This window comes from Empidonax traillii, unplaced genomic scaffold, assembly GCF_003031625.1.
Source record: "Empidonax traillii isolate 1590-97213 ecotype Southwest subspecies unplaced genomic scaffold, ASM303162v1 scaffold582:size401454, whole genome shotgun sequence".
Classification (NCBI taxonomy): domain Eukaryota; kingdom Metazoa; phylum Chordata; class Aves; order Passeriformes; family Tyrannidae; genus Empidonax; species Empidonax traillii.
This window is the reverse complement of record NW_020955775.1, coordinates 13727-40674: the sequence shown is the minus strand read 5'-3', so window position 1 is coordinate 40674 and position 26948 is coordinate 13727. Positions and strand designations below refer to the sequence as shown.

Below are 26948 nucleotides of genomic sequence, written 5' to 3'. Positions count from 1 at the left end.
AATGTTGTCTTAAAACGCGACAGAAATGGGGTTTTGTTTAAAGACCAATCAGTTCTGCACAAGCACTGCCAGGACGCTTTGCAGCCTGAACGGCAATACTCGAAGAAAGGAGGATTGTTTTTGAGGAAAACCCCAAGGACAATAGGGATGTAATTTTTAGGATGAACTTCATGCTCTTTTTAAAAAATCCTTTACACATACACACATCCTAATGGAACAGACAACCGATATTTACAGAAAACCTGACAGCACCTTAAGGGTGTTTTTTTTTTTGCTTTTGAGTTCGAGCAAACATAGAAACATCCTGACTGTTTAACTGTCAGCACGTTTGGCCAGTGTAACACAAACTAAGACTTTGCCTCCTCATCCTTTCTGGCTTCAAACTGCCAGAGGGCAGGGTTTAGATGGGATATAGGGATGAAATTCTTTTTGTGAGGGTGGTGATGCCCTGGCACAGGTTGCTCAGGGAAGCTGTGGCTGCCCCATCCCTGGAAGTGTCCCAGGCCAGGTTGGACGGGGCTTGGAGCAACCTGGGATAGTGGAAGGTGTCCCTGCTCACGGCAGGGGGTGGAACTGGCTTGGGCTTTCAGGTCCCTTCCAAGCCAAACCATTCTAGGATTTATTTTTATTTTTTTTTTTAAACACACACACACACATATATATACATATATATACACACCAGTCCTCTGCCAGGACACGGCTGGGGCAGCCCAGGGGAGCCGGGAGCCCTTGGGGACACGCAGACGATGCTGAGAGGCAGCACAGAATCCCACCCTCAATTCAGCTGGAAAAGACCTCGGCGACCATCCAGTCCAACCTATGGCCCAACACCACCTTGTCAGCCTGGCTGCCACGCCCAGGACTAAGTCCCTTTAATCCTTCAACACTTGCAGGGATGATGGTGACTCCACCACCTCCCCGATCAGCTCCTGACAAGGCGGTGATCGGTCACAGATTGGACGGGACGTTCCCAAAGATCTTTCCCGACTGAACTCGTCTCGCGCCTCCCTCAGCCCTCACGGGGCCGCCCCCGCCTCCCCTCAGGGCGCCGCCCCGGACCCGCCTTCCTCGCGGCTTCTCGCGCCGTCTCGCGAGAGGCGGCTGTTCCCGGCCGGCCGCCTCCGGGAAGCGCCTCCGCTCCCGGTTCCCCGTTCCCGGTTCCATCCCCGCTCCAGCCCCGGGCGATGGAGGAGCCCTGCGGCGCGGGCGCCGCTGCCCCGCTCCGGGGGGACGCCGAGGAGCCCAAGCAGGTACGGGCGCTAGAGGGGGGCGGGGGCCGTGAGGGAGCGGCGCTGAGGGGGGTTACGAGCCGTGGCTGCAAACACATCCCCTAGTGGTGCTCTAATTTAAGTGGCGCCTTTGATCCTCCTCCCCGGTCCGGAATGCCGCTGTCGGGGCCGGAGTGCGGCAGGCAGCGCGCTAATTATGATTAAGCGCTAATTGCGAGCGGTGTTGGCTGCTGTTGTGCCTGAGTGCATGGCATTTACATAAGTGGTGTCCTGTGGAGCTGCTTTCCCCTTGGCCTGTGTCACTGCAGAGCTCCTCACACGCGTGTGACAGCTGCGTGTTTTGCTGTGTTTGACGAGAAACAGGCAGCCGCGAGGCTTGTTTGTTTGTTATTATTTGAAGTGTTTAGCTTTAGTGTCGGTGTCAGCGTGCACTTGGTGTTAGTCAGCGCTTTCTCAGACTGTTTCGTGGGAGTTACGTTTTAATTTTGGCCTTTCTGAGTGATTTCACGTTCCGTGGGGGCACCTCAGCCCCCGTGACTGTGCCCGGGTGGCCCAGAAGGACAGTGGCACCTGGCTTGGATCAGCCCTGGTGTGTCCAGCAGGACCAGGACAGCGATTCTTCCCCCTGTGCTGGATCTGCTGAGGTCAAACCTCACATCCTGGGGTCAGTTTTGGGCCCCTCATGTCAGGAAGGACAGGGAAGGGAACAGAGCTGGGGAAGGGTCTGGAGCACCAGGAGAAGCTGGGGGGGCTCAGCCTGGAGAAAAGGAGGCTCAGGGGGAACCTTCTGGCTCTGCAACTCCCTGACAGGAGGGGAGAGCAGTGTGGGGGTGGTTGGGCTCTGCTCCCAGGGAACAAGGGACAGGATGAGAGGAAACAGCCTCAAGCTGGGCCAGGGGAGAGTCAGGTTGGACATCAGGAGGAATTTGTTCCTGAAAAGGGTGCTCAGGCATTGGAAGGGGCTGCCAGGGAGATGATGGAGTCCCCATCCCTGGAGGTGTCCAAGGGAGGACTGGATGTGCCACTCAGTGCTCTGGGCAGGGTGACAAGGTGGGGATTGGGCACAAGTTGGACTCGATGACCCTGGAGGTCTTTTCCAACCTCAGTGATTCTGTGATAACTCATGAAGTGGAGCTTGTGTTTGGCACAAGTGTTGGAATCAGGATAACTGAAATACCCATGAGCACATGCAGGTGAAAGAGGTAAGTGAACACAGGACTGTGGTTTGGTCACTTAGCATTAAAAACACCTGCTTACAGAGCAAGCCCGATAGTTTTAATTGCCAACACCTGATAAATAAAAGGCTGATTTCCCTTTGCAAACCAGGGGTCGGTGCTGTTCCTTGGAGGCAATGAAGTGAAGAGCAGTGCAGTGGTGAAATACTCCTCTGCCCCACCACAGGCAGCCTTTGCTCGGCTCCAGGAGAAAACGGACTTGAAGCTTCCCCCGGCCAACTGGTTACGTGAGAGTGCCAAGCTGGGGCCAGCAGGGACCACCATTCTGGGCAACAGCAAGAAAAGTAAACCCTTCTCAAGGTAATTATTTTTTTCCAGGCCTTTATGAAGAATTCTAATAGTGAACTTGGAATGTGTGTCATCTGAAGGGTGAAGTACAGACTTGACTGTAGCAACAAGGTGTTGCTTTGTCTTAACCATTCTCTCTCTGCTTTTTCATCTTGAGTTCTTGCCTTTATGCTCTAATCTTGTCTGCTTTGTAAATGGTTAATGATGCTGGTAATGCTGTTGATGATTATTTTGTTCAAGTGCATGTTGACACCTTGCCTGAGACAGTCAAACAGATTTTGTATTCTTCCCTGGTTGGCCAAAATCAAACTGCATTGGTTCAGTCAGGCAGTCTGCCTGTGGTAACAGGTGAAAATGGAACAAAAATGTTTCCCCTGGGAAGCCAAGAGCCAGTTTGTAGCTCTTCTGGATCTTTACAAACTGGATCTGGCAAGCTAATGGCAAATGGAATTTCCTGGTTATATCAGGAGTGAAAACAGGAGGTGAAACAAGGGGCAAACCCAAAAAGCAGTGTTACTTTTCAGTGTGAATGTTCTTTAAACAGTTGAATGAGTTGAGTTCAGAGTGTTTATAAACAGAAGGCTCAAATCCTGTGCTGAACAGGCAAATTCACATCAAGTCGACCAATCAGTGAAATTAAACAGTTTGTGGAAGGTCTGCGTTTAAATCTTCACAATCTCTTTTAGGAGCTGTACTTTTTTTGAGCAGAATAACGTGCATTTCGAGGATTTATGGGTTTTTTCCTGTTTATTTTAGATATTATGTTTATTTGTCAAGTAGAGGCTGGCAGTTGAATCTCTCTCTAGTGCCAGTATTAAAGAGCTGACAGCACAAGTATAACTTTGGACACTTGCACAGCATGTATTTTGGGGGTTATAGTAATATCTGGTTTAATTTTAAAGAATGATCTGTACATTGAAATATTTGAACTTAAGTAGCTTGTAATTTAGAGAAGCCCTAATGAGGGTGGAGGAAAATACAGGGCTGTGTCTGTTACAACATGCAGGGCAGTTCTGAAAAACTTAAATAAGAGGTGAAATTAAATGACAGTTACTAAAATTAAAGTATTTCACAGGCTTAATGCCTTAGAGAGAAACTCTTTGAAAAACTGTTCTTGTTTTTAGTGTTAAAGAAGCAACTCAGTTTCTCTGATTTCCCACAGCTGTCTTAACAAGCACTTCAGTTTTTCCTTGAATTCAGCAAAACTTCAAGTATTTTAGAATGTCTTGAGATCAGATCTCAGCACTTTCAAAGATATCTTTGAAAAACTTGGAAAGAGTATGAAAATGAAATTTTGTTCATTAGTTTTAAGCCTCATTACACTTGTTCGTGTTTAGCTGGACTATTTTTTTGATGAAAAAACCTTTCAGAGATTTAATAAGACTAAAAACCAGGTCTCTAATGTCATGCTGCAACTGTGTTAACTTGTAATATTTTTTTTAAATAGCTTTGGGATGGCTTATGACTTCATTGACTCAGTGGGAAATGATGTAGATGTGGTGTCTGATTCAGAGGTATGTACAGCTTTTCAAGTTCTGTCATTCAAACTCTTATATTGCATAAACTTTATTTTAAGATACTGTCACGGCTTTCTGGCATCTTTGTGTCCTTTGAAGCAAAGGAAAGATCCTCCCTCAGATTGCTGAACTGCTGCCCTGCCGTGTAAGGGAGTTGTGATCACTGAATAAGAGATGCAGAGAGAAAATCATATTTTTTTTGTGGGTTTCTACAAATAATCTCCAGCTGGTCATTTTTTGTTGATAGCTGGTCATGATTATCAAAAGACAGAACGTGTTTAAATCATGTGTGTAGTTTTCACTGACTACTTGGTCTCTCTCTCACTGTCATTTGTGTACTCTGACCTCAACAAATGTATTTTCTGGAGGAATGGTTTAAAATCACTGGCACTGTAAGGTTTTATTTTCCTGACCATGTGTACTGGTTTTGGCTGAGGGGAATTTTCTTCCTGGTGGCTGCTCTGGGATTGTTTTGGATTTGTGCTGAACGCAGGGCTGATAATACTGAGATATTTTTGTTACTGCTGAGCAGGGCTGACACAAAGCCAAGGCCACACCAGTGAGGGGATGAGGGTGCCTGGAAAATTGGGAGGAGTCACAGCCAGGACAGCTGACCCCAAATGACCAAAGGGGGCTGGGAGGAAGAACAACAAAAGGGGGGGATGTTTGGAGTGATGGTGTTTGTCTTCCCAAGTCAGCACTGATGGAACCTTAATTTCCTAAGAATTGCCTTACAGTGCAGTAGAATTACACTGAATATTTTATCTTTTCACTTTTCATCCTGCCAGAACATCAAAAAGCTCCTGAAGATCCCTTACAGCAAGTCCCACGTGAGCATGGCTGTGCATCGCATTGGGAGGACGCTTCTCTTGGACGAGCTGGATATTCAGGAGCTCTTCATGAGATCCTCTCAGGTGAAACCAGTTGGCTTTTGTTAAGTGTGGCATCAAAATGCATTGTTTCAGGAATAAAGTAGCCAGCAAGAAAAGATGTGTGGAAATTCCTGAGGATCCTGTGTGAGTGCCAGAGGTGCTCTGTTCTGCAGCAATCAGTTTAGCCACGAACCACATCTGATGTCCTGTATTTATGGTATTGTGGGATTAAAATACCATGTCTCACTTTCCTGTAATTACTTCAGTATTGCTAAACTATTTGATTAATTCAATTTTTAATATATATTTGTTACTGTGTCACCTCTTATGTTTCTGACTTTTCTAGTGAAGACAGATTTTCAGTAAGAACTTTTCTAGAAGAGAAATTTTCAATAATGATCAATTCGGGACTTCAGCTGTGAAGTTATTTTCTGGGTTTCTTTTCTTGTTTTGGATGGGTATTTGCAAGTTTTTGTTTACTTTGCTTCTTGATCTTAATTTCATATTTCTGATACTGCCTAGACAGGGGACTGGACGTGGCTGAAAGAGTTTTATCAAAGGCTGATTGATCAGAAGTGGCAAAGAAAAAAGAAGAGTAAAGAACATTGGTACCAGAAGGCTATACTTTCTAAATTTTTGTATTACAGGTAACCCTCTGTCTGCATGAATCTTGAATTCTGCACCACTTCCTTTTGCCTCCTTTCTGATCTTGAAGTAAATGTTAAAATTCCATTGTGGTCTCTCTTATTTACTGCCTTAGCCTTATACAGAAGAAATTGAGGGCTGAGATGAGGAAATAACATGTGAATACTTTACCAGAAATTGAAGTGTTTGACTTTAAAATTGAAGTCTTAAAGCATAAAATAAACAGCCTGACTTAATTAACTGCACATCAGCCAGGTCATTTGCTGAGAGCAGTGCGCCAAACACGACTCTGAAATGGGTCTGTTTGCAGATTGTCAGCTGAACTTTTTCAATGTTTCTTTGCCAGCATTAATGGTGATGGAGCTGCTCAGCCTGTTCCTTCCACTTCCAAGCAGCACCAGGAGGGTCCTGTTGCAGGTGAGAGTGATGAAGCAGGAAGGGCCTCCTGGCCAGCCCCTTTTGAAATGCCTTCTTCGTTATCTGAAGATCCAGGTGCCTCCAACCAGGTTGGTGTGTGGAGTGTTTGATGTGGCACCTCAGTGTTTGTAAAGACAGAGATGCTGAAATGTGTTCAGGGGGTGCTGTTTGCTGAAAGAACTGCACCGAGGCAGAACTTGGCAGGAGGTGCAGTTTAGCTTCTGCCAGTGTTTCAGAGCTCCAGATTTCAGAAATGACTTTGTTCTGTCGCTGTAATGGTAAATTGTTATTTATTCCAGCATTTTTGAGAGACAAAGCTAGGACAAGTCATCAATGACCTTATCTAAAAGTAGGGAAAACCCTGATGTTCAAAAGGGGTGTGTGTGGAAGCTTAAGGTTCTGCACTTTCATTTTAAATCTACCATTAAAATCAGTCTTTTGTGGCCTTTAATTTACTAGGGGGAGAGGAAAATGAACATCCATGAAAATGTTTGCAAAACAGTTAAGCAACATTTACAAATACTTGCTATGAGATTACACAAGTGAAAGAGGAGATGTGTATAGTAATTATGCAACAAACTGATTATTATCAGGCCCTGAGTCAGGGCTTCCATCTTATTTATGAAAACTGTTACTTCTTGTGGGGTTTTGAGTAATATAAAGCAGGTACTGATTAAATTTTGGAAAGGTTGAAAGATCTGTTGTATTCATTCTGCATTAACAGAGTAATGATGCTGTAGTTGTGCTTGCACAGTATTACCAACTCAGTGTCCTGCTCAGCCAGCTTAGGGAGTTTCTAACCTTCATTATCCCTAAAAATGTAACTGTGTGTGTTGTGCTGTAGCAACATTCCAAAGTGGAGAAATATTTCAGTACTTGAAAGCTTCTAGAAAAAGGACTACTTCTCTTTTCCAACCTCTTGAGGAGCTATTGCCCAGTCAGCAGACTGTTCATCATAAAGAAGCTGTGGAGCAGCACAGTGTGATTTTCTTTAATTTATAAATAAAACAGCAGGGAAAGAGGTTTTGCTTCTGGAGACTGATAATCTGGTGCTGCCCCTGGGCTAGAAAGGAGTTCCTATAAATACTTTCTGATTTCTTTTCCAGAGCCTCTGAGTGTATAAATCAAGTACAAAACTTTGGTGCTACCTATAGAAAAGAAGCACTCTAGTCACTAACTAGAGGCTTGTGGTAGTTTAATACATACTTTAATTTAAAGATGTGAGAGGTAAAGGTTTCTCCCTTAACATGCTTTTGTTGTTCATATTCTCTTTGAATGGCCTGACTTGACCTCAGCAGCAGAATCACTCCCTAATTATCCATGTGCTTTCCACAGGGAAATGTGCCTCTTGAACCCTCATACATAGTGGGGCACGTGGCCTCAGCCCCCAAAGAACAAAACCTGACTCCTTTGTTCAGTGACGGGGAAAGCGGTCAGGTACGATATCTGTGAGATCTGAACCCCTTCCCAGTCTGAGCATCACACACTTCAAATCTGGTCTAAATTGGAACCCAGAGAGAACCTCAGTCCCCTGTAGAAGTAGCTTTTGTGGCATCTGCACCCTGAGTCTTTTCAGTTCCCGTGAATGCCTAGCCTAGTTCATCACGTGCTGTCTTTTAGTTGCTGCTTTGGCTTCTTGCTGTCTCATAATTCCACAGAATGTCACAGAGACCCAAGTCTGATGCCAGTGATTCACAGACCAAATCTTTTTTTTTTTTTTTTTTTTTTTTCCATAATGAAGGGACTTAAAAATGACTTTGTTCGTAATATCTTGTGGACCTTTGAAGACATCCACATGTTGGTGGGATCAAACATGCCAATATTTGGAGGTGGGAGATACCCTGCTGTGAGCCTGCGTCTCAGGTGAGCTTGGGAGTACAGAAAATAAATAATGATAGCCTTGACTGATTTGTTGCTTTGTTTCCTATTTATCTATCTGTGGTTTTTGTTGTTTTTGTAAAAGAGGGCGGTAATTTCTCCTATTTGAATTTCAATAAGGAAGTTGGGCTCAAGTACTTAAAATATTATTAAAACAGTAAAACTAAATCCCATTAGTAAACATCTTTAATATTTTCTGAGCAGTAAATAAATCCTTTACACTAGAAATATTTGGTTTCAGGGATAACAACAAGCCAATAAATGTGCTAACAGGAATTGACTATTGGTTGGACAACTTAATATGCAACGTCCCAGAGCTTGTGATGTGCTTTCATGTGAATGGAATTGTTCAGGTGAGTCTGGCCCTTTGCATCAGGGGGCAACAGAATAATCTGTAGAATAATCTGTTCTCCAGTTTCTGAAATGGCTTCAGTTGTAGCAGATCTCTCTTTACTGTTCCAAAAAAAAAAAGATTACAAAAATCCTGTGTTGCAGAATGAGAAGCCTCTAGACAGCTTGCAGCAGTCATCTAAAAATAGTGTTCTTTTTTTCCCCCTCCTTTTCATGCGTGCAAGATTTCTTCTTTCCCTGTTGTATGAGCAAAGGCAAAAATAAAAAAAATGTAACAGCAGAAATCTGTTTCTTTTATCTTAAAATCTTGCCAAGACGTCTTCATTTCTCCATTTACCATGTTTGTCACAAAGTGGATCCTTCTGAAAGCTTTAATTGAGTAGTTTAGTCAATATGTGCTTGCTTAAAATCATGAAAGTTAACTGAATTTACCATAATTGTAGCCTTTGTTTCTTTTAGCTGTTGATAGAGACACTGATATATGAATTTTGGGGGTGTAGGTGGCAGAAAACCCTCCTAATCTTGAATTTTAACATACATTCTTTGCAGAAATATGAAATGATCAAGACTGAAGATATTCCCAATTTGGAAAACTCAAATTTTTCTACCAAAGTGATAAAAGATATTGCTCAAAATATCTTGTCTTTCCTGAAATCAAATTGCACCAAAGAAGGGCACACTTACTGGTTGTTTAAAGGTAAGTGGGTTTAGATTAATTTGAAAAGATTTATGGTAAAGTCATATTGATTAATGAAAGATTTTATTTTGCAGCAAGTGGGAGTGATATTGTAAAGCTCTATGACCTCACCACACTTTGTGAAGAGACAGAAGACAAATACCAAAACCCTTTTACAATGCCAGTGGCAATTCTTCTCTACAAGTGAGTTTTTCATAGCTTTTGTTCTAATATTTGGTACTGTATTAAGAATACAGACCAAAAATCACGATCAAATGACAATCACACACATAAACTTCAGTCCTACTAAATCAGAACAGAAATCTCCTTTTCACCATTTCTCCTTTTCAACTTCTTTCCTGAGAAAGTCTTGTAGACCCCTCCTAAAGTCTGGCAGATCTACATTGGCAGTAGAATTGTTTGAAGCTTCTTTTTCTTCTGAGCATAAAGAAATTACCCAGAGATTTTACTCTTTTGTTCAACTTCCTTTTAGAGTTGCTTGCAACATGATGCTGAAGAAAAACCAGAACAAGAAGCACTATGGCACTATCAGAACGTTGCTCCTGAATTGTCTGAAGTTATTGGACAATGGCAGGCACCCTCAAGTAAGAACTCTGTGTTTTCTTGTACTTCTGTGTAAATACAATAGAAATGCTGTCATTGTGATACGCCTGGTAATATTGTGTGTGCTGCTTCCTCCTCCCAGAGGCGAGAATTTAAATTTATTTATCATCTTAAAAATTGATTTTACGTTTAAAGAATTCCCAGGCTATTTTGTCTTTAATTAGTTGCTTTTGCTGGCCCTCATTGTCAATCAGAGAGGTTGTAGTCTCCATCCCAACTGGACAACCTGCTTGGAGCAAGTGGGTGGGGTTAGACAGTGATTTAAGCTGTTTTCAACTGAAAATTAATCCCAAAAATGTGATGTGAAAAACCTGAATTGTAATTAAAATTGATCAGTTAATATGTGCCACCATCTTCTCTTGTAAACTATTAAGAATTTCGTAGATTCCTTCTAAAGCTGTGAGAAGTTCTCAAAAACCCCAGTGGAATCTCTTGAATTTTTTTTTATTGCTTGCATAAGATCCTGGTACTGTCTCCTTTGATGTACAAGCTCTTATAACAGGCAATACTTATTTTTTACCTGTTGATTTTTTATTCCCTTCTAAACTTAATTAGGCTTGGATCCTTTTCTCTCTCAGGGAGTTTTTCAGGCTCTATTTACAGGTTATTAAACACCTGTTTGCATGTACTCTGTCCTCCTTATTCTGACATAACTTATATTGTTCTTATCTCTCAGAACAAAAGTCTACCTAGAAAATGACTAATTTTTTTTCGCTCTTCTTCCAAAAGATCATTGCTTCAGCAAACTACATGTTATCAGAGCTTTTTCAGTTGGATGAACCTAAAAAAGAAGACAGCGCAGACTTCCCCATAAATGGAAATTCTGATGAGAGTTACAGCGAGGAAGAGGAAGAAATGCCAGACAGCGATGAAAACGGTTCCTACAGCACCAGTTCTGACCCCCCAGATGACAATAAAGCAGTGGCAATAATCAAATCTGTTGGAGAGTTGTCAGTGCCAGAAAAGTACAAGTCAGTGCATCGAATACGTGTAAGTGACACTGGGGAGGTTTTAGGGCTTTTCTGGGAAGGTTCAGTTCCTGTGACAAAGCTGGGTAGTGAAATTCTGTTAGTTTTGTCTTCAGGGTAACTGAAGGGGGGAGAAGCAGCTTTTCAAAAATTGAGGTGTTTGAATTTTACATTTCAAGGCAGATTTTCCCCTTCCAAATGTTCTTTAGGGCAAGATTTTGCATATTCCTGTCTCGGCAGTAGAGGAGGAATTGTCAGCCTTGGCCATGTTTGAGGTGACCATGAGTTTGTGTGGATGCCTTGGGTGTCTTAGTAATTTTTTCTGGATCCCCCATTTAATGTTTGATCTTTCCTCCAGAAGCATCAGCTGCTGCATATTCAAAGAGTTAGTCCTTGAATGCCCTCTTTTGTTTGTCTTTCCAAGGTAACTGGTCAGAAGACAGCAATTTTGATTTCCTTGAAGTTTTGGTTATACTTTACTTTAAGTAGAGATGACACTTTACTCTGCACACATGTACATATGGTGTCTAAGGAAACAGCTGGATGCATATTCCTGAAAGTATTCCTGAAACTTCCTTGGGATACATGTGCTTCATAAACCAATAATCAGAATTGTAACACTGCTGCCTTCATTGCACTTCCTGGACATTATTGTAACAAAACAGAGGAACACGAGGATCTGGAAAGATCAGTGAAGAAACTGTTGATAACATTTTACTTCTGATGTGTTACTTGCCTCCCCTAGGTAGAGATGTGATTATGAAATTGCTCTAAATGGTCAAAAGTGAAACCTTTTTTCCAACATCTGAGGAGCAAAATAGATGATTTCCTAAAAATATTTGTAACTGCTATTGCTGTCTTAATTACTAACACTCCAAGGCCCATCAGTTGAAAACATGACAATGCAAAGAAGAGAAATCCTGTGACACTTCTTAGCATAGAGCTCAGGTGTCCCCTTAATGCTTTTTCTTAATGCTGCCTTTCACTTGCATCCTCTGGCCAGTCATTTTGATATTTCCCACAGTGAACACTCATTCTCTTCCTTCCCCAAAGCCCAGCTGTGCGTTCCCAGTCTGCCACGGCACCGAGGAGCGCTGCCGGCTCGTGCTCAACCACGTCCTGGAGGTGAGTTCCCTGTCAGCTTCCCGGTGATGATCCCTCACCCACCACCTGACTCTTGGTCTACTCTGTGTTTGCTAAATATTGCTCTCAGAAATAGTTCCATTCACCTTTCCTTTGGCAGGGCTTGAAGTCTGTCGACAGCAGTGTGAAAAAGGAGGGTGACCTTCCAGCTGCCGACCCCAGCACTCCAATCCCTTTGAAATATGAAGATGAATCCACCAGTGGTGGTCCCGAGTGTCTGGAAAAGCAGATGGCCTTGTTTTTAGACAAAAGTAAGTTGTATTGTTGTGCAAATAAGACCTTTCCAGTGCCAACACGAACTGCTGCTGCTTTATTTTGATTGTCAAAGCAGCGTGCTTAAGTCACTAATTACACGACTGCCTAAGGAAAAGCATACACCTAAAATTGGAGAACAGTCTGTTCCTTTTTAAATATGAAAAGAGCAGCTCATTTGGGATACTTTGCACATCAAAGAATCTTTTATGAGTAAACACGTAATTTTACTGGACCCTGTTAAGATGTGGCTTTCAGGTGACTTCCATAAGGGAATTTGGTATTTTGGGCTTTGGTACGTGGAGCACCTTAATTTCTGTGGGTTGTTTTTAAAATAGTCCTGATTTCTTTGTGTGTGTGTGACTTGAATGTTTTCTGGAAGAACTCCTGCCTTCTGGCAGGTTTTGCTCCTCCATTATGCTTGCTGCTGAATTGCATATAAAACGTGAGCTTGAGTTTTATTTTCGTTCTTTTACCTCTACAGTTGTGAAAGGAAGCAGCAAATAAAAGATGTTTTGTTTTCTTAAATACCCAGACCCCACAGAAGTTTCAGACTGTAGTCTATTTTACTTTTCTCTGGCATGGCATATAAAAGGTTCTAGGAAAGACTTTTCTTCTGGAAGTAGTAGAGTTCTCTGCAGGGCAAGGAGCCCTGTAAGCATAGCTCAGAAAGAAATTTGTCTTACCTATTTTTACAATTCTTTATTCTTTCCCTTCTCCCTTTGAAAATCTCTAAATAATAAGCTGGTTCAGTTTTGAGAGATTATTTTCAGTGCCCTTATGTTTCTCTTCCAGTTTTTTGATTGTCTCTGGGCTGACAGTGACCTGGAGATTTACACACATTTTCTTAGTTATCATCACATACATGACCATAAAATTTAAGGCCTCTATCAGAAAGTTAGGGTTTTTTACCAAGATTTCCTGAGAAGCTTTAGCAAGGTCAGCTCAGCAAAAGCAGTGTGCTGATGGCAGCTCTCCTGCAGCCAGGCTCTGTCTCCTGCCTTCACAACTTGGCACTGATGACACACTGCAGCTCCCTGCCAGCTGGCAAGGAGAGTGCCCACATACTCACTTGTTCAGTTTAGAAACAAGTGCTCTTCCTGGGGGGATGTGGGAGGCAAATATTGCACACAAAAAAAAAAAAAAGGTGATTTGATTCCTGGATCTGTGCTCGAGTTCATCCCTGAAGTAGCAGCACTGCTACTTGTTGTCTTTTGCTTTTCCAGTACATGGGTTGGTTTTCTATGATGGCAGTTATGTAGTTTCTCTGCTTCCATAACTGCTGCAGCATCAAAGAAAAACATCATAATCTTACACAGAGGATCTCTCAAAATGACTATGAGAAAACCACTGGTTTTCCTTGTGGGAAAGACCAGGTTATCCAGTTCCTTCTGTGCTGGAGGCTAAACCCACAAGTGGAGGCTTTGTCACTAAGAGTGAAGCACAACATTTATCTTAAGAAGCGTTTGCAGGATAACAGGACAAGTTCTGCCTGTGGCTTTTTCTTGTTCTGTTCTTCTGCCACCTGAGGGAACAGTGTTGGCCTCTGCACCCCTGTTCCACAAGCTGCTGGAAGGCAGAGGGGAGCTGCCCTGTCCCTGCCTCCCTGTGTTCCTCCTGATAGCAGGAGGAGCACGTGGAAGAGTGCTCCATTTTGCAGATGATGAATGTAGTGGCAGCCAGGCTGCCGTAACTCTGCTGGTGCAGGGCTGTAATCAGGCAATTTCCATTCTGTCTGAGCTGATGAAGTTGTGTCCGGCATCTGGCATGTGTTACAGGGAGATTTACTGATGAGGTTCTGTTCCTGTTGCAGTGGGCTCCTTTCAGAAGGGGAAGCATTCCAGTCAGTCGGGAATGATTCCTGGATCGTGGCAGTACAAAATGAAGCTCCAGCTCATTCTGAAATCATCAAAAGCTTATTATGTGCTGTCTGATGCTGCCATGATCCTGCAGAAATATGGGAGAGCGCTCCGGTACATCAAGCTGGCTTTGCAGTGCCATGGTAAGTTGTTAGAAGGGATTTGTCTCCTGTGCCACTTCCTGTGGACACCTCTCAGAATGCCATAAATTGCTGGGCGTGATTTATCCCCACTGGTGTGCAGTGACGAGTCTGACAGCCTTGTGTTTAGTTAAACTGAGTGTCTGGCTCATTATTCAGGACAGAAGTCTCAGTAAGGATAACTTCAGTCACTGCTTGATGGAAAGATGCTTCCATTTTGACAGGCTGGGAAACTTGAGTGTGGATTTGGAGCTCCAGAGCATCAGAGTTTAGGGGGATTCAGCCCTGGTGCCACAGCCAAGACAGTGTTCTGTGCTCTAAGTGCTATCCCTGCAAGCTGGTGTGTTTTCCCTGGAAATTCCTGGTGGTTCCCATGTCATTTAAAGACATTCTTGGCTCTGAGAAATACCAAACTTCTTCATCAGTGGCATTGGATGCTCCTCTAAAATAAAATACATATTCAAGTATTACTTGAATTTTGAGGAAAAGGAAAGAAGTTAAAATCAGACTGTTCAGGATAATGCTGCCATGATGAGAGGAGCTAATTAGGAAATGCCAGTAGTGTTGCTATTTGGCTTCCATTTTTGTAGGGCTTGGGGCAGGAGGAGCCTTATAAAGCAAAGCCACTTGATCTTAGCACAAATCTGAGATTAGCATTTGTAATCACCAGAGCGCTCTTGTTAAACCATCAGCAAGTATGAGTTTAAAACAGGTTAGTTCTGAGCAGAACCTGTGTTGTCACACTTAGTCTGTGCGTGCAGACAGGTCACATAAAACCCAATTACACTGTCAGTCTGTGTCAAGCCTTGGGACATGTAATTCTTTTCTTCCTCCCTCCCTCATCCATGGATTTTTTTTTTTTTCCAACAGATACCTACTGCTGTCTCTGTGGCAGCATGCTGCCAGAGGTGTTGATGTTCCTGTGCCAGTGTTTAACCCTTTGTGGAGACATCCAGCTCATGCTGGCTCAGAATGCAAACAACAGAGCAGCTTATCTTGAAGAGTATAATTACCAGACTAAAGAAGATCAGGAGATATTGCACAGTCTTCACAGAGAATCCAGGTGCCAAGGTATGATCCTGACACTGCTGCCAGAATTTGGATGTGTGACAGAGATAAGTGATTTTGTTGTGTTTGATCAAAACCATGCACTGGGAGCATTTCTGGCAGAGGGTTGATTGCACTTCTGTTTTCTTCAGAGAAAGCTTATCATGCCTGTCATACACGAGGAGCTTGTCTAGATACTGGATGACAAGCCTGAAGCTGTAAAATTACTAGAGACAGTAAATATTTTAAGCAGTATGTAAATTGTACCAGATTTAAGTTTGTTGGGGAATGCTGTTTGACATTCAGGCTCTGCATTTTGTTTTCCAGTGTTCGCCTGGGCTACGGATTTGTCCACAGACTTGGAATACCAGCTCTCTGTCAGCTGCAAATGCTATGAGGCAGCTTATGAAATCCTACTGTTCAGTAATTTGAAAAAGGAAAACCCAGAGCAGCACATCCAGGTGCTGAAGAGGATGGGCAACATCAGGAATGAGATTGGAGTGTTCTACATGAACCAGGCTGCTGCAGTGCAGACAGAGAGAGTGGGCAAGTGTCCTTTTTCCCATTTCTGACTGTTTCATAGAGCTACAGCAGTGATCAAGTTCATTAATGACATGAAAAACCTCATCTATTTCTGATTGTAAAGATGATACTTAAATAACTTAGTAAATTTTTTAATAGCCATTCTAATTATTTATCTGCAATAGATTACTGAGGCTTGTACACTGTACTTAACTGAGCCTAAACTGAGTAAGGAAATAGACAACTTTGGAGAAATCCCTTTAAAAAAAAATTCCTAGAATGCCCTCAAAAATACATGAGGGAAACTTTAAACTCTGTTGTGAAAGGGGGAGGGCGTGTTGCATTCTTGCTATGTTTGGTTTAGCCCAGCACAAACAAGCAGAAGTTTAAATTAAACATAAGGAAAACTTTATATAATAAAGTCAGCCTGTGAACTTTTTGGTAAGTTAATCCTTGGAAGCTTTTCTTCTGGTTTATTTTTTGGTGGGCTTTTTTGAGGAAAGGCAGTTGCATAAGCTGCTCTGTAGGGTCAGGTGTTCAGTGGGGTTTTGTTTTTGAATGCAAACCCAGTAATATCTTGTCCACAAATAAGAGTTGTATAAACTAGAACAAATTAGGTGCTGGTGGTTCAGTGTAAACAGCTCAAGTTTCCCAAATAGCAGCTGTTTGCTGTGACCTTTGTCCAAGTAATATTTGAATGGTTTGGGGTTGGACTTTCAATTTTGTAATTTGTCATCACCTCTGGGTTTCTGCAGAACTGTTATTTAGCCAAAGTCAGAGCTTAAAATACTGAATTTTACTTGTGTGTTAAGGTCACATTTGATTTGTTTCATGCTTTAAGTTTTTAGTAGTAACTCCAATACCCTGAGTGTTACTGCAACCCAAAATCTGCTTTATCCTGTTGATTTCCAGGTGTTTTTTGTGTAATGTTATTGGAATTCTTTTGGAAATACAGTAGGTGCCCTTCAGGTATTAAACCCTCAAACATATGGAAATCTTAGGAGTATCTTCCATGAATTGGGTCTTCAGAATCGCTTCCCACCCTTAAATTCGAAAAGGTCATTTATGAGAAAGAGAGAACAAGATGGAAATGTTTGTTGAGTGTCTTTCAAGAATGAGTCTCTAAGCCTTGTGCCTTCACCCCAGTGAGTAAAAACGTCTCGACCACGGAGCAGCAGCTTTGGAAGAAAAGCTTCTCGTGCTTTGAAGAAGGAATTCAGAATTTTGAGTCCATTGACGATGCCACCAACGCTGCCCTTCTGCTGTGCAACACAGGAAGGCTGATGAGGATCTGTGCCCAGGCCCACTGTGCAGCTGAAGGGGACTTCAAGAGGGAGTTCTCCCCAGAAGAGGCCCTTTATTACAATAAGGTAACCTCGCCCTGGTTTTAGCGTGGCCCAAACCCTAATATTTCTTTTACTTGTGACTACCTTGGTAAATGTGTATAGGTCTGGATGAAATACCTGTCCTGCTTTCGTACTATCCCAATCCTTGCTGTGCAGGCTTCAGTATTGCTGCTGAGGGTTGATTTCCTTGCTCTGGGGCTGTGACATTCAGGTGTTCAATGTACTGTAGTGCCACACAGAAGGAAGAGAGAATTGCATGATCGGGATTAAAGTTATTACCAAATGGGTGTAAAGAAAATACTGAAGAAGGCCCAGATAGGTGCTCTGAGAATCCCTTGAGGATGAGTAAAGGGAAATTAATTTCTGGTTGTTAGAAATACAGGCAGTAACTTTTTGTATGTGAATGATTTTGTCATCTGCAGGCTATTGACTACTATCTGAAGGCACTAAGGTCGCTGGGTAAGAGAGATGTGCATCCAGCTGTTTGGGATTCTGTCAACTGGGAGCTCTCCACCACCTATTTCACTATGGCAACTCTGCAGCAGGACTATGCTCCCTTATCCAGGAAGGCTCAGGAACAGGTAACAAAGAGCATTCATCACATCTGGGAGAAATGCATTATTGTCCTCCTGAAAAACTGAGCAGGGAGCAAAACTGGTATTGGAATTGTGGAATTACAGAATGGTTTGGGATGGAAAAGACCTTGAAGAGCATCTTGTTCCACTCTCCAGCCACGGGCAGGGACACCTTCCACTAGCCCAGGTTGCTTCAAGCCCTGTCCAACCTGGATACATCCAGGGATGGGGCAGCCACAGCTTCTCTGGGCAACCTGTGCCAGGGCCTGCCCACCCTCACAGGGAACGAACGATTTCTTCCCAGTATCTCATCTAAATCTCTCCTCCTTCAGCTTAAGGCTTTTCCCCCTTGTCCTATCACTACATGGCCTGGTGAAAAGTCCCTCTCCCAGCTTTGTTTTTATATTTGGGCTTTTTTATTTATTTGCTTTGCAGATAGAGAAGGAAGTGAGTGAAGCCATGATGAAGTCCCTGAAGTACTGTGATGTTGATACAGTGTCTGAACGACAGCCCCTGTGCCAGTACAGGGCTGCCACCATCCACCACAGGCTGGCTTCCATGTACCACAGCTGCCTGAGGAACCAGGTACTGGCACACACTGGGTTGCTCTTCTGCATCAGTTCAATCCTTAACACCTCCAGTGTGTGTGGAGGTTGATATTTATCCTTCTACCTGTAGCTGGGATATATTTATTGGAATTATTTAACCAAAGAAATGTGTGGTGTTTCACAACAGTTTGCAAAAACAGCTTTTTAGTGGCTGCATCATGAATATAAAGACTTCATTCACTCTGTGCCCTGCTCTGAGTGCAGGTTGGAGATGAACACCTGAGGAAGCAGCACCGTGTCCTTGCTGATCTTCATTACAGCAAAGCCGTGCGACTCTTCCAGCTCTTGAAGGATGCCCCCTGTGAGTTCCTGCGTGTGCAGCTGGAGAGAGTGGCCTTTGCAGAATTCCAGATGGCCAGTAAGTGTAGCTCTGCCTTAACAGCAGCTTTCCAAACTCCCACTGCCTACTTAGTTTCATTTTTAAATACCTACGTTGTGGATGAGTGCAGGAGTAATCTGCTGCTCAGAATAGAATTTTCCTTGGGAAACAAGGCATTTTTATCTTGCTGGTTTTCAGCTGACTAGGACAGTACGTGCTTTTCTCCTGAGCTCTTGAAATCTCTGGATGGAAGGAAGAGTACAGGCTGTACTACAAAGCTATTTGTCCTTCATTTTTACTTTTTTTTAGGTCAGAACAGCAGTGCTGGGAAATTAAAGACTCTGTTTGGGGCCCTGGATATAATGACCAAAACCAAGGGTGCTTTCCAGCTCATCAGAAAGGAGCTTGTGGCAGAAAGTGAACAGGTAAAGGAACCTCAGGTGGTGTGATACCTGCTCCCTTCTTCTGGCTCTGGCATTCACAAAAAACTGGTCACTTGGCAGTTAAAATATTCCTGGATTGCTTCTCCATAGAGCTGGTTGCTCAAATAGTGTGGACAGAGTTAGAATCTATTGCAGTTCTCTCCTAACCTGGAAGTGGATAATAAAATTCTTCTAGAACATGATCCAGAGATGGAGTAAAACTGACTGGCTGTAAATGGGGTTCTGTGCAACTCTTATTATCCCTTAAAGGGCCCATGTTATCCCTTAAAAGTCTTCTCTAAGAACTTCAGAATGTATGTGCAATAAAAAAGGGAGTTCTATCTCTACAGTGTATTTAATATCTAATTATTAAAATGTAGAGGGCTATCTGCAGCCAGTTCCTGAATAGGTTCCTGATGCCTCCATCAGAATTACTTGCAGTAATTGCTGAGGTGTGTTTATCCCTTCCTGGCAATTTTGGGCAAAGCATGGAGTATTTAAGTCCTTTTTTTCCACATTTGACCACTCAACTCATCTGAGTTTTCTGACTCAATACCTGTGTCTAAACAGTGGGGTTCAGTGAGATGGTTTTTGGTTGTTCCTCTCCCTGTAGATAAGCAAGGACAAAAGTCCTGCTGAGGGTGTGTCACCAAGTGACTCCTCTGTGGGCCTGAACAAGGAAGAAGTCTTGAAACTGCTCAGTATCTTTGAGTCCAGGATGTCCTTCCTTCTCCTCCAGTCCATCAAATTGTTAACTTCAACCAAAAAGAAGATTGGGTAAGTTGAACCTTGGTACCTGTGTGTCAGTGTGATTGCCATCTACAAATCCCTACAAAACACGTGCTCCTAAATTTTAAGGAAGTGTAATATTTATTCTTTTATAGAGATGACCTTTCTGCCTGGAGAAGGAGATGAAATATGCCTTAATTATCTGAATATTGAATGTTTTCTGTGGGTTTGTGTGTAATTGTGGGAATGGCCAAGAAACATCTTTACTGAGTGTGTCGAGGAAGCTTTTTCTCTCCTCTTTCCTCATATCAGTCCAACTCTGAGGACAAAAAAAGTCAGACTTGAATGGCTCTACTCAAATAGGACAACGTTAACTTGTAAATGTGGTCTGAAATGCACAAAACAGGTATCACAGAAGATGGTAAAGCATCAGTGATTCATATCTAACTTAACCTTTAGAGCATATAAATCCTCTCCTAGGTATAAATTCACAGACAAAGCACTTCAAATGATGGGATTTTTCTGCCACACTTCTCATTTTTTATTTTAATCAAACTTTGTCCAGGGAATGAGGTGCAGCGTGTGGTGTCCTTTATCCTGAGATTGGGCTTCATGTGGGACAGAGCACCTGCTGGGTGCTGCTGATCTCTGCATGTGATCATCATCTCTGATGATAAAATGTCAGTGCAGCTTGGCAGCAGAATCCTTGAGGAGAAACGAGGGCACATCAGCAATGCTGGAAATAGAGAGGGAGCAGGAGCTGTTTCTAAAGTTATATAAAAGTTATGAAAATGGGGCGTTACTTTTAGAGGATTCTTTTAGGCTTGGAAGTTCATAGTGTTTGGAATTGAAGTGCTGCTGATGCAGGAGGTGTTTTTGCTAAAAGTAAACTGTGAAATGAATTAATTCTGCTGCTCGTGGGAGAGTGGTAAACAGAAAACATGAGGGGAACACAGCCTGTGTGTGTTCTCAGCTGTGGTTTAGGCAGTGTCAGGTGCTTTCACCTCCTGAAAAAGCTCCCACAAGGTGGCAATCTGAGTATGTGAAACACAGAGGATTGCAGGGTGATTTGTGTGTCGCTGAGCGGATGTCCCAGCTAAATGAGTACATTGGTTTAGTTCTCTGGTCTCGTAATGTGGGCCAAGTGCGGTGAAACAAAAACCTCATTTTTTTGGTTTGTAGGGTTCCCCCCCTCCCCTCCATTTACTTTGTCATCATTGTGTCTTGAGTGGGGTTTTGTACTGAAGGTTCCACACAGGGAACATGTTGGAGCGTTGTGAAATGGGACTGTTAAAATACGTTCAACTTCTTGAAACTCTGAGGCCAAGCTTAAAGCAACCTTTGATTTAACCTTTGTGCTTTTCCTCCCTTCTTGCTTTGCAGCAGATGATGTCTGTTTTTTATGCCTTAATAATGGGCTGGAAAGGGAGGAAATTGGGAGCTCACAGATGCTGCTTCAGGGTCTCAAGTGCAGAGGACAGAGGAGGACACGTGGGAAAATTAATGCTTGATAGCAAAACTTGCAGACTGGCAGTAAAACTGGATGAAATCAGAGTTTTACCCTTTCAAAGGGAAATGCACGAGCAGAACAGGACTTGGCTGTGCAACTCAGAGGGGAAAAGTAATTGAAAGTAATACTTTTTTGTCTGGGAATTCTTGTAACGTATCCCAGAAATACTTTGCATTTCAGTGGCTTTTTATTGACTCCCTGCTCTGTATAATAAATGAACCTGTCTGATTTCTGCCAAGCGGGTGATGAATTTAATTTGCTTCAACGTTTCTCGGTCATTCCTGAAGTTCTTGCAATTAACCTGACTGCTGCCTGGACGTTTTATTTATATTACGTAACATTTATTTATAGTTTCTGCTCCTTCCTGCAGTATAAAGAGCAGGCTCTGACTGCAGTCCTGTGAAATGCCAGGAAATAGGGGGGCTGAGGAAACAGGAGATTCCACAACCCCAGCCATGAGGTTCCACAGGGATACTCATCAGTGTTGTTATTTAATAAGAGTCTTGATAATTTGCAGGGTAACAATGGTGGCCAGGGTAATAATTTTTATTATTTCCTTTCTCTGCAGGGGCATTAATGAAGAAGAAGTGGTTCTGAAGACAAACAAGCAGGTTTATTCCCTGCTCCTGCGGGCGACTGCCAACAAGGGCCTGACCCTGCTGGAACGCACGGATCTCATCCTCAATTTACTGGAGCAGCTGGCTCCCAGTTCTGAGGGCAGCAATGGGGGAATCCAGTGACTGCAGCCCTGCAGAGCAGCAGAACCAGTGCCTTGCTGCATGGGATCACTGGGCTGTGTTCCCGTGGGATACCTGTATTTATTGTGGTGATGTTATCACCGCGTTGTTACATTGGACACTTTTTATCCCAACAAAACTTGTTCAGCTCCCCGGCGTTTCTTTGTTCGAAATGCCCAGTTGGGAGTTGTGGATGTAAATGTTAAACTGTTCTTCACCATGGAGAAATTAATGATTTTTTTTTCTCTTACAGAAATGGGCTTTGCAGTCATACCCATGTTTTGCATAAAAATGTAACCTGACAGCGGCTCTGGTTTGGTATTTAATGAAATATATTTTGTGAGCAAGGCTGCATTGGAACAGTTTAACTGCCCTTGTCAGGCCAGGGAAATTTCTGTGGAATATATGGATGCACTGCTTTATTCCAGTGAGGATCCTGCACGAAAACGTTGTGCCTTTCAAGCTTTGATGTGACTCTTGCAAATTTATGGGCCATCTCTGGGAGTTTGTTTTGGAAAGTGAATGGTTTCAGCTGTGTTAGAATTGATCAAGAATAGTATTATCTTTTTCAGACTTGAAACTGTGAATAAATGAGAGGATATTTTTAAATAAATATTTATTTATTAAATATAAACTCACAAGTCTGTCTTTTCTTGGTTATGACCCTCATCAAAAGATAATTAAAACTACTTGAAAGGCAGAAAAAAATCTGAGTGGGGGCTTAGCATGTGAGGACTCTGGGTTTTTTGAAATACACATTATTTAAATACAAAGTTTGTAAAAATACAACATCTGATGTTCTTCTTAAAATAAATATGCTTCACTATTGCAAAATAACAGCATAAACCACTTTAAATAAAAGGAAGAAAAAGTTTTTACATGTATGCACATGGAACTAGATGAGCTCTTCTTTAAGGTCCCCCTTCCAACCCCAACTATTCCATGATCCTCCTTCTGAGATTCCATTTCATCTCAAGAAATGGAACTGCTTTATAAAGCCAAACACTTGTCTGCAGCTGGACTGATGAACCCACAACCTGAAATGAGTTCAGTTTGCAGGAGCAAATCTGATCTGGGCTCAGATTAACTCGTGTTCCAGGTCCGGAGCATCTCACCTGGCTGGAAACTCAGGTCACATCCTCAGAATTCAGGTAACAGGATTGTAAGGCAAGTGAAGGCTTCTCTGTTATTCCAGGAACCTCAGCACTTTGCTAACAACATAAATGATCATTTTTTTTCAGGAGGATTATAACTGAGTATATTATGATTTATATCTTCTATGAATCCCCTGGCATTAGTGCTAAATAGGATTATTTTTCCCCTTTCACAGATAAACAAAGCATAAACTACATCCAAAACACAACTCTTAACACCATTATTAACTCTGATAAGGCAGTTTATTTCCCTGTTAATAAACCCTCCTTCTTTACAGGAACAGAAACCCAAACCTAATTTTTAAGACCCTGTACTGTGAGGATGTTGAGGGGCAACAGCTGACCTGAATTAGCCCCACAAAGTGCAACTTCACTGCAAGAACTCTCCCATCTCACTGAGAATCTACAGCCATCATTTTCACACAAATATCTGAAAAGCAGAACAAGAAACAGGTTCACAAAAAAAATACTTCACTGAAATGTGGGTTTTTTTTCCTACAAAAGATGACGTGTCTGTAAAACTGATTATACAGAGAAATTAAAGCCTGACCTGTGTGCTGGGAGATACCTGAGGTGATGTGAGGAACTGATGTCAGGGTACAGGTGTTCACAGCTGGTTTCCAAGGATAAAATACTCACATTCACGCGAGGAAAGGGGATTAGTTGGATGTTTTAAGAATTCCTGGGCAGGTTCCATATTTCTTAGATATTTAGGTGCAACCTCCTCACACCAGTCCCTGATTAGAGTGTTGTATATTCCTGAAAAACACTTTTCTTGCACGACACCAGACCTGCATATGGAAACCCCTCCTCCAGCACCGTGTTCACCTTCCCAGGCCCCCCTGGGCTCTCACTTGGGGAAGGAGCAGTTCTGGGGGTGAAGGGCTTTGTGGATCCCAGCAGCGAGATCCTGGGGAGTGGGGCTCCCTGCAGTGCAGCTCACGGGGATCCCTGCAGCTTCCATGGCCTCTGCGGTTGTTGGCCCGATGGCAGCGAACTGGAATGACAACATTTCCAGCTGAAATGCTCAGGCAAAGCATCCCCACTCAGGTGTGTGCCCTTCCACTTCCCCCCTCCCACAAGCTGAGCTCCCTCACCACCACTGACCATTTTCAGCATTAAAAACCACCCCTCAGTCGAGCTACTCAGAAATTACTGAAAGATTAATATTTATCCCATCATTACAAACATTTAAAGCTCTTAGTCCCTCAGAACAGCAAAAGTGAGAGGAATTTTAATCAGCTTCAGCCCAAGTTCAAGCAAGAGCTCCTCACACCTTCAGTAAGGGAAAACAACTTTCCTATCTCTCACTTGCCCACCCCAAACTTATTCCCTCTGGTGTTTCACTATTTTTAACAGAAGGTACCTTGACATGGTTGATCACGTCCCCTGAAAGCTTCTGAATGTGCTGGAGGCAGAATTTGACACCAGATGGGCTGAAGAACACGACGCTTGCAGGGATTCCCTGAGTGAAAGGAAGCAGAGGTTGGCACAGATCCCTCCCTGTTCCAGCAGTGCCTCGTCACAGAAATCCCTTCAGCTGCTTCCATGTGGATGGGAAGGGTTTTTATGGATGAGAAAACTGCAGTGAAGCCAGCAGAAAGGGATTCCTGAGGCACAGCCAGCCTTGCCAAAGCCCATCCTGCCACGGAATGCTGAAATTCAGGAGTGATTGCAACCAAATACTTTGTCACAAGTTCCCCAAGTTCTCCCTGCCCTGAGATCCTCTGGCAAAGACCAGGTGATGCCTCAGAACTGCATGGACAGAACACATGGAAGGGCTGGCACTCCCAGAATAAACTGAATTAGGATTGCAGCAGGAACCTGCTGCAGCCAAATAAAAGTGCTAAATTCTGCCTGCAGTGAAGGTGGGTCCCAAGCTCAGCTGACAGGATGGTCTGTAAGGCTCCACTCAACCCAAACCATTCCACGATTCTATAATTCTATGAGGCTCCTACACGTGGAAAATTCAGAAATCCAATACTGAGAAAATTTAAAGCCATTACTATTTTTACAATGCACCCACTGCTCCTGAATGACCTTTAATAGATGATCTTAAAAAGCGAAAACCACTAATAATTCTAGCAAACACATCTCAATACACCTTCCAACAGCATGTCAGTTGGAATTCTAACACTTATAATGAGATCAGTAAAGCATCCATAGACTGGATAATCAGAGAAGGAACACAAACCATGCAGGGCAGGTTACTACTGGAATTCTGGTTTGTGATATGGAGCACAGGGGTATTTCAGTTCACCACTAAAAGAAGAATATTGTCACATGCCTCAAAAAAACCCTCCAACTCCATCAGTGTCCAGTACCTGCTGTGAGAAGTAGCTGCTCAAAGATTCCTGCAGGTCAGGGTGCTGGGTAGTTTGATAAACAGTCAGGCTCTCCAGAGGTATGCCTGCAACCAGGACACACAGCCACGGTTAAACAGGGTTTCTTTAATTTCTATTATCTCAGTTAAACACTCACAACTTACTAATTGCCCTTAAGCGTATTATTTTAGGCTAAAAAGACAGATAAAAATTCTCCTGAAGGATTTGTTTGACCCAGAGCTGTGGGCAGCCCTCCACCCCTCCCAGTGTTTACTCCCATCCTCCAACTTGCAGCCAACTTAACAGCAAGTTCCATTTTCACTTATTATTATTCAAATTTGGCACAGGAGCTTTAGAGGCAACTTTTCTCATCCCTGACTAATTAGAAGGAGTCTCTGGGGGAAGCTCAACCTTTCTCTCTGAGCACTGTAGGAAGAACTTCTCTTTTCAGGGCTCCACAAGGGAAGAGGAGAGCTGAGGAATTCGGTTTCTCTCCTGTGAACACACAAACAAAAACTTTAATTAGCTCAGGCCTTTAATAAAAGAGTAAATAAGGTACATTGGATACATTTTAAAGGTATCAAATGCTGATTTATCAAATGCTTCACCACAGACACAGCTCAAAACATCTGCAGTGGAGCTGCATCCCAAATTCAGAGGACAGAGGCTACTTAGCATGTACATTAAAAATATTCCATAGCTGGAATAGGAATACTTTGCCTAAAAAGATCTCCCCAAAGATAAACTGCATTTCTATTCCCCCTGTCATTCTACAAAGGAATTTATCTCCTCCTCCTCCTCCTCCTCCTCAGCACAATCTGCCTCAATTTTATATTTAAAATCTCAGTCCCACTCAATATATGACAGATCTCTCTCTATAAAAGAATATTCAGGCAGACAAAGAAGAGGGCAGAACGTTTTTTTTTCTGCTGAAAAGTTTCAATCATCTATCTGCAATTCTACTTTACTTCCCCAAGGATAAAAAGGGTTCTGGTTCCACTGGCTGGGATGGAAGGGAATATCCTCCCTGGCTTTTTGTCAAATTAGCAATTTGACAGCAGACTTTTACCCAGTTTGCCTTCTCTGTAAATAACAAAATCAGAGAAAATATCAAGGTGAAATTCCACACAGCTGCTCCAGCTTTGCATTCAGCTTGCAAAAGAAATGGGAGCACTAATTCAGATTTTTTAATACATGTTTAAGATACCATCACCAGTAAGAGAAATGCTTTTAATTGCTGGAAGGAGATTCTTGGTTTATGGAGCACCAGAGATTCCTCAGGGATAAAAAATAAAGGGCAGCACAGGAAAAATCAAATGGAAAGACCCTCAGAGGGGTCACCACAGATACACCTCACTGTCCTGCCTCCACACTGGATTTTTATTATAAATTATAGGATGGAAGGATAAACTTGGCTCAGAATGCAAAAAAAGGTTTCAAAATAAGATGAAATCTTATTTTTCTGCGTCAGTTCTCCTGCAGCTCCTGTCAGTTAACTGAAATGTCAATATGACACCTGCAAAGAACCACAAATCCTTTGGGACTTGCGTTTTACAAAGGA

General features: G+C 42.8%; 2 protein-coding genes across 5 annotated transcripts in view; one reads left to right on the top strand and one right to left on the bottom strand.

Moving 5' to 3' along the window:
- Nucleotides 1-1107: 1107 nt before the first annotated feature.
- EDRF1 (erythroid differentiation regulatory factor 1) lies at nucleotides 1108-22543 on the top strand. Of its 4 annotated transcripts, none has more exons than XM_027898163.1 (25): nucleotides 1108-1250; nucleotides 2556-2764; nucleotides 4200-4266; nucleotides 5058-5183; nucleotides 5664-5788; nucleotides 6133-6292; nucleotides 7539-7640; nucleotides 7945-8066; nucleotides 8323-8434; nucleotides 8982-9129; nucleotides 9204-9312; nucleotides 9602-9713; nucleotides 10462-10722; nucleotides 11754-11825; nucleotides 11944-12094; nucleotides 13909-14097; nucleotides 14965-15165; nucleotides 15469-15687; nucleotides 16810-17033; nucleotides 17432-17590; nucleotides 18020-18169; nucleotides 18397-18550; nucleotides 18821-18936; nucleotides 19547-19710; nucleotides 21741-22543. In XM_027898163.1, the coding sequence occupies exons 1-25, from the start codon at nucleotides 1185-1187 to the stop codon at nucleotides 21910-21912; spliced, it is 3690 nt and encodes a 1229-aa protein (XP_027753964.1). In that variant the 5' UTR covers nucleotides 1108-1184; the 3' UTR covers nucleotides 21913-22543. The 4 variants fall into 4 exon arrangements, with proteins under 4 accessions (XP_027753964.1, XP_027753963.1, XP_027753966.1 ...); XM_027898162.1 differs by having other exon boundaries at nucleotides 13891-14097; XM_027898165.1 differs by lacking the exon at nucleotides 7539-7640.
- LOC114064809 (uroporphyrinogen-III synthase-like) overlaps nucleotides 22517-26948 on the bottom strand; it is a 10803-nt gene continuing 6371 nt past the window's right edge. The window contains exons 7-10 of the mRNA XM_027898166.1: nucleotides 25799-25882; nucleotides 25388-25473; nucleotides 24430-24528; nucleotides 22517-24060 (exon numbers count right to left, since the gene is read on the bottom strand). Of these exons, the coding sequence (XP_027753967.1) occupies nucleotides 23914-24060; nucleotides 24430-24528; nucleotides 25388-25473; nucleotides 25799-25882 (416 nt within the window). The 3' untranslated portion in view covers nucleotides 22517-23913. The remainder of the gene's footprint in view (nucleotides 24061-24429; nucleotides 24529-25387; nucleotides 25474-25798; nucleotides 25883-26948) is intronic.

Bases quoted from the DNA above. Each gene is read 5' to 3' on its own strand.
- EDRF1 (XM_027898162.1), top strand. From the start codon at position 1,185: ATGGAGGAGCCCTGCGGCGCGGGCGCCGCTGCCCCGCTCCGGGGGGAC. The intron at 4,267-5,057 runs GTATGTACAGCT...TCATCCTGCCAG, and splicing joins ATGTGGTGTCTGATTCAGAG to AACATCAAAAAGCTCCTGAA. The intron at 5,789-6,132 runs GTAACCCTCTGT...TTTCTTTGCCAG, and splicing joins TCTAAATTTTTGTATTACAG to CATTAATGGTGATGGAGCTG.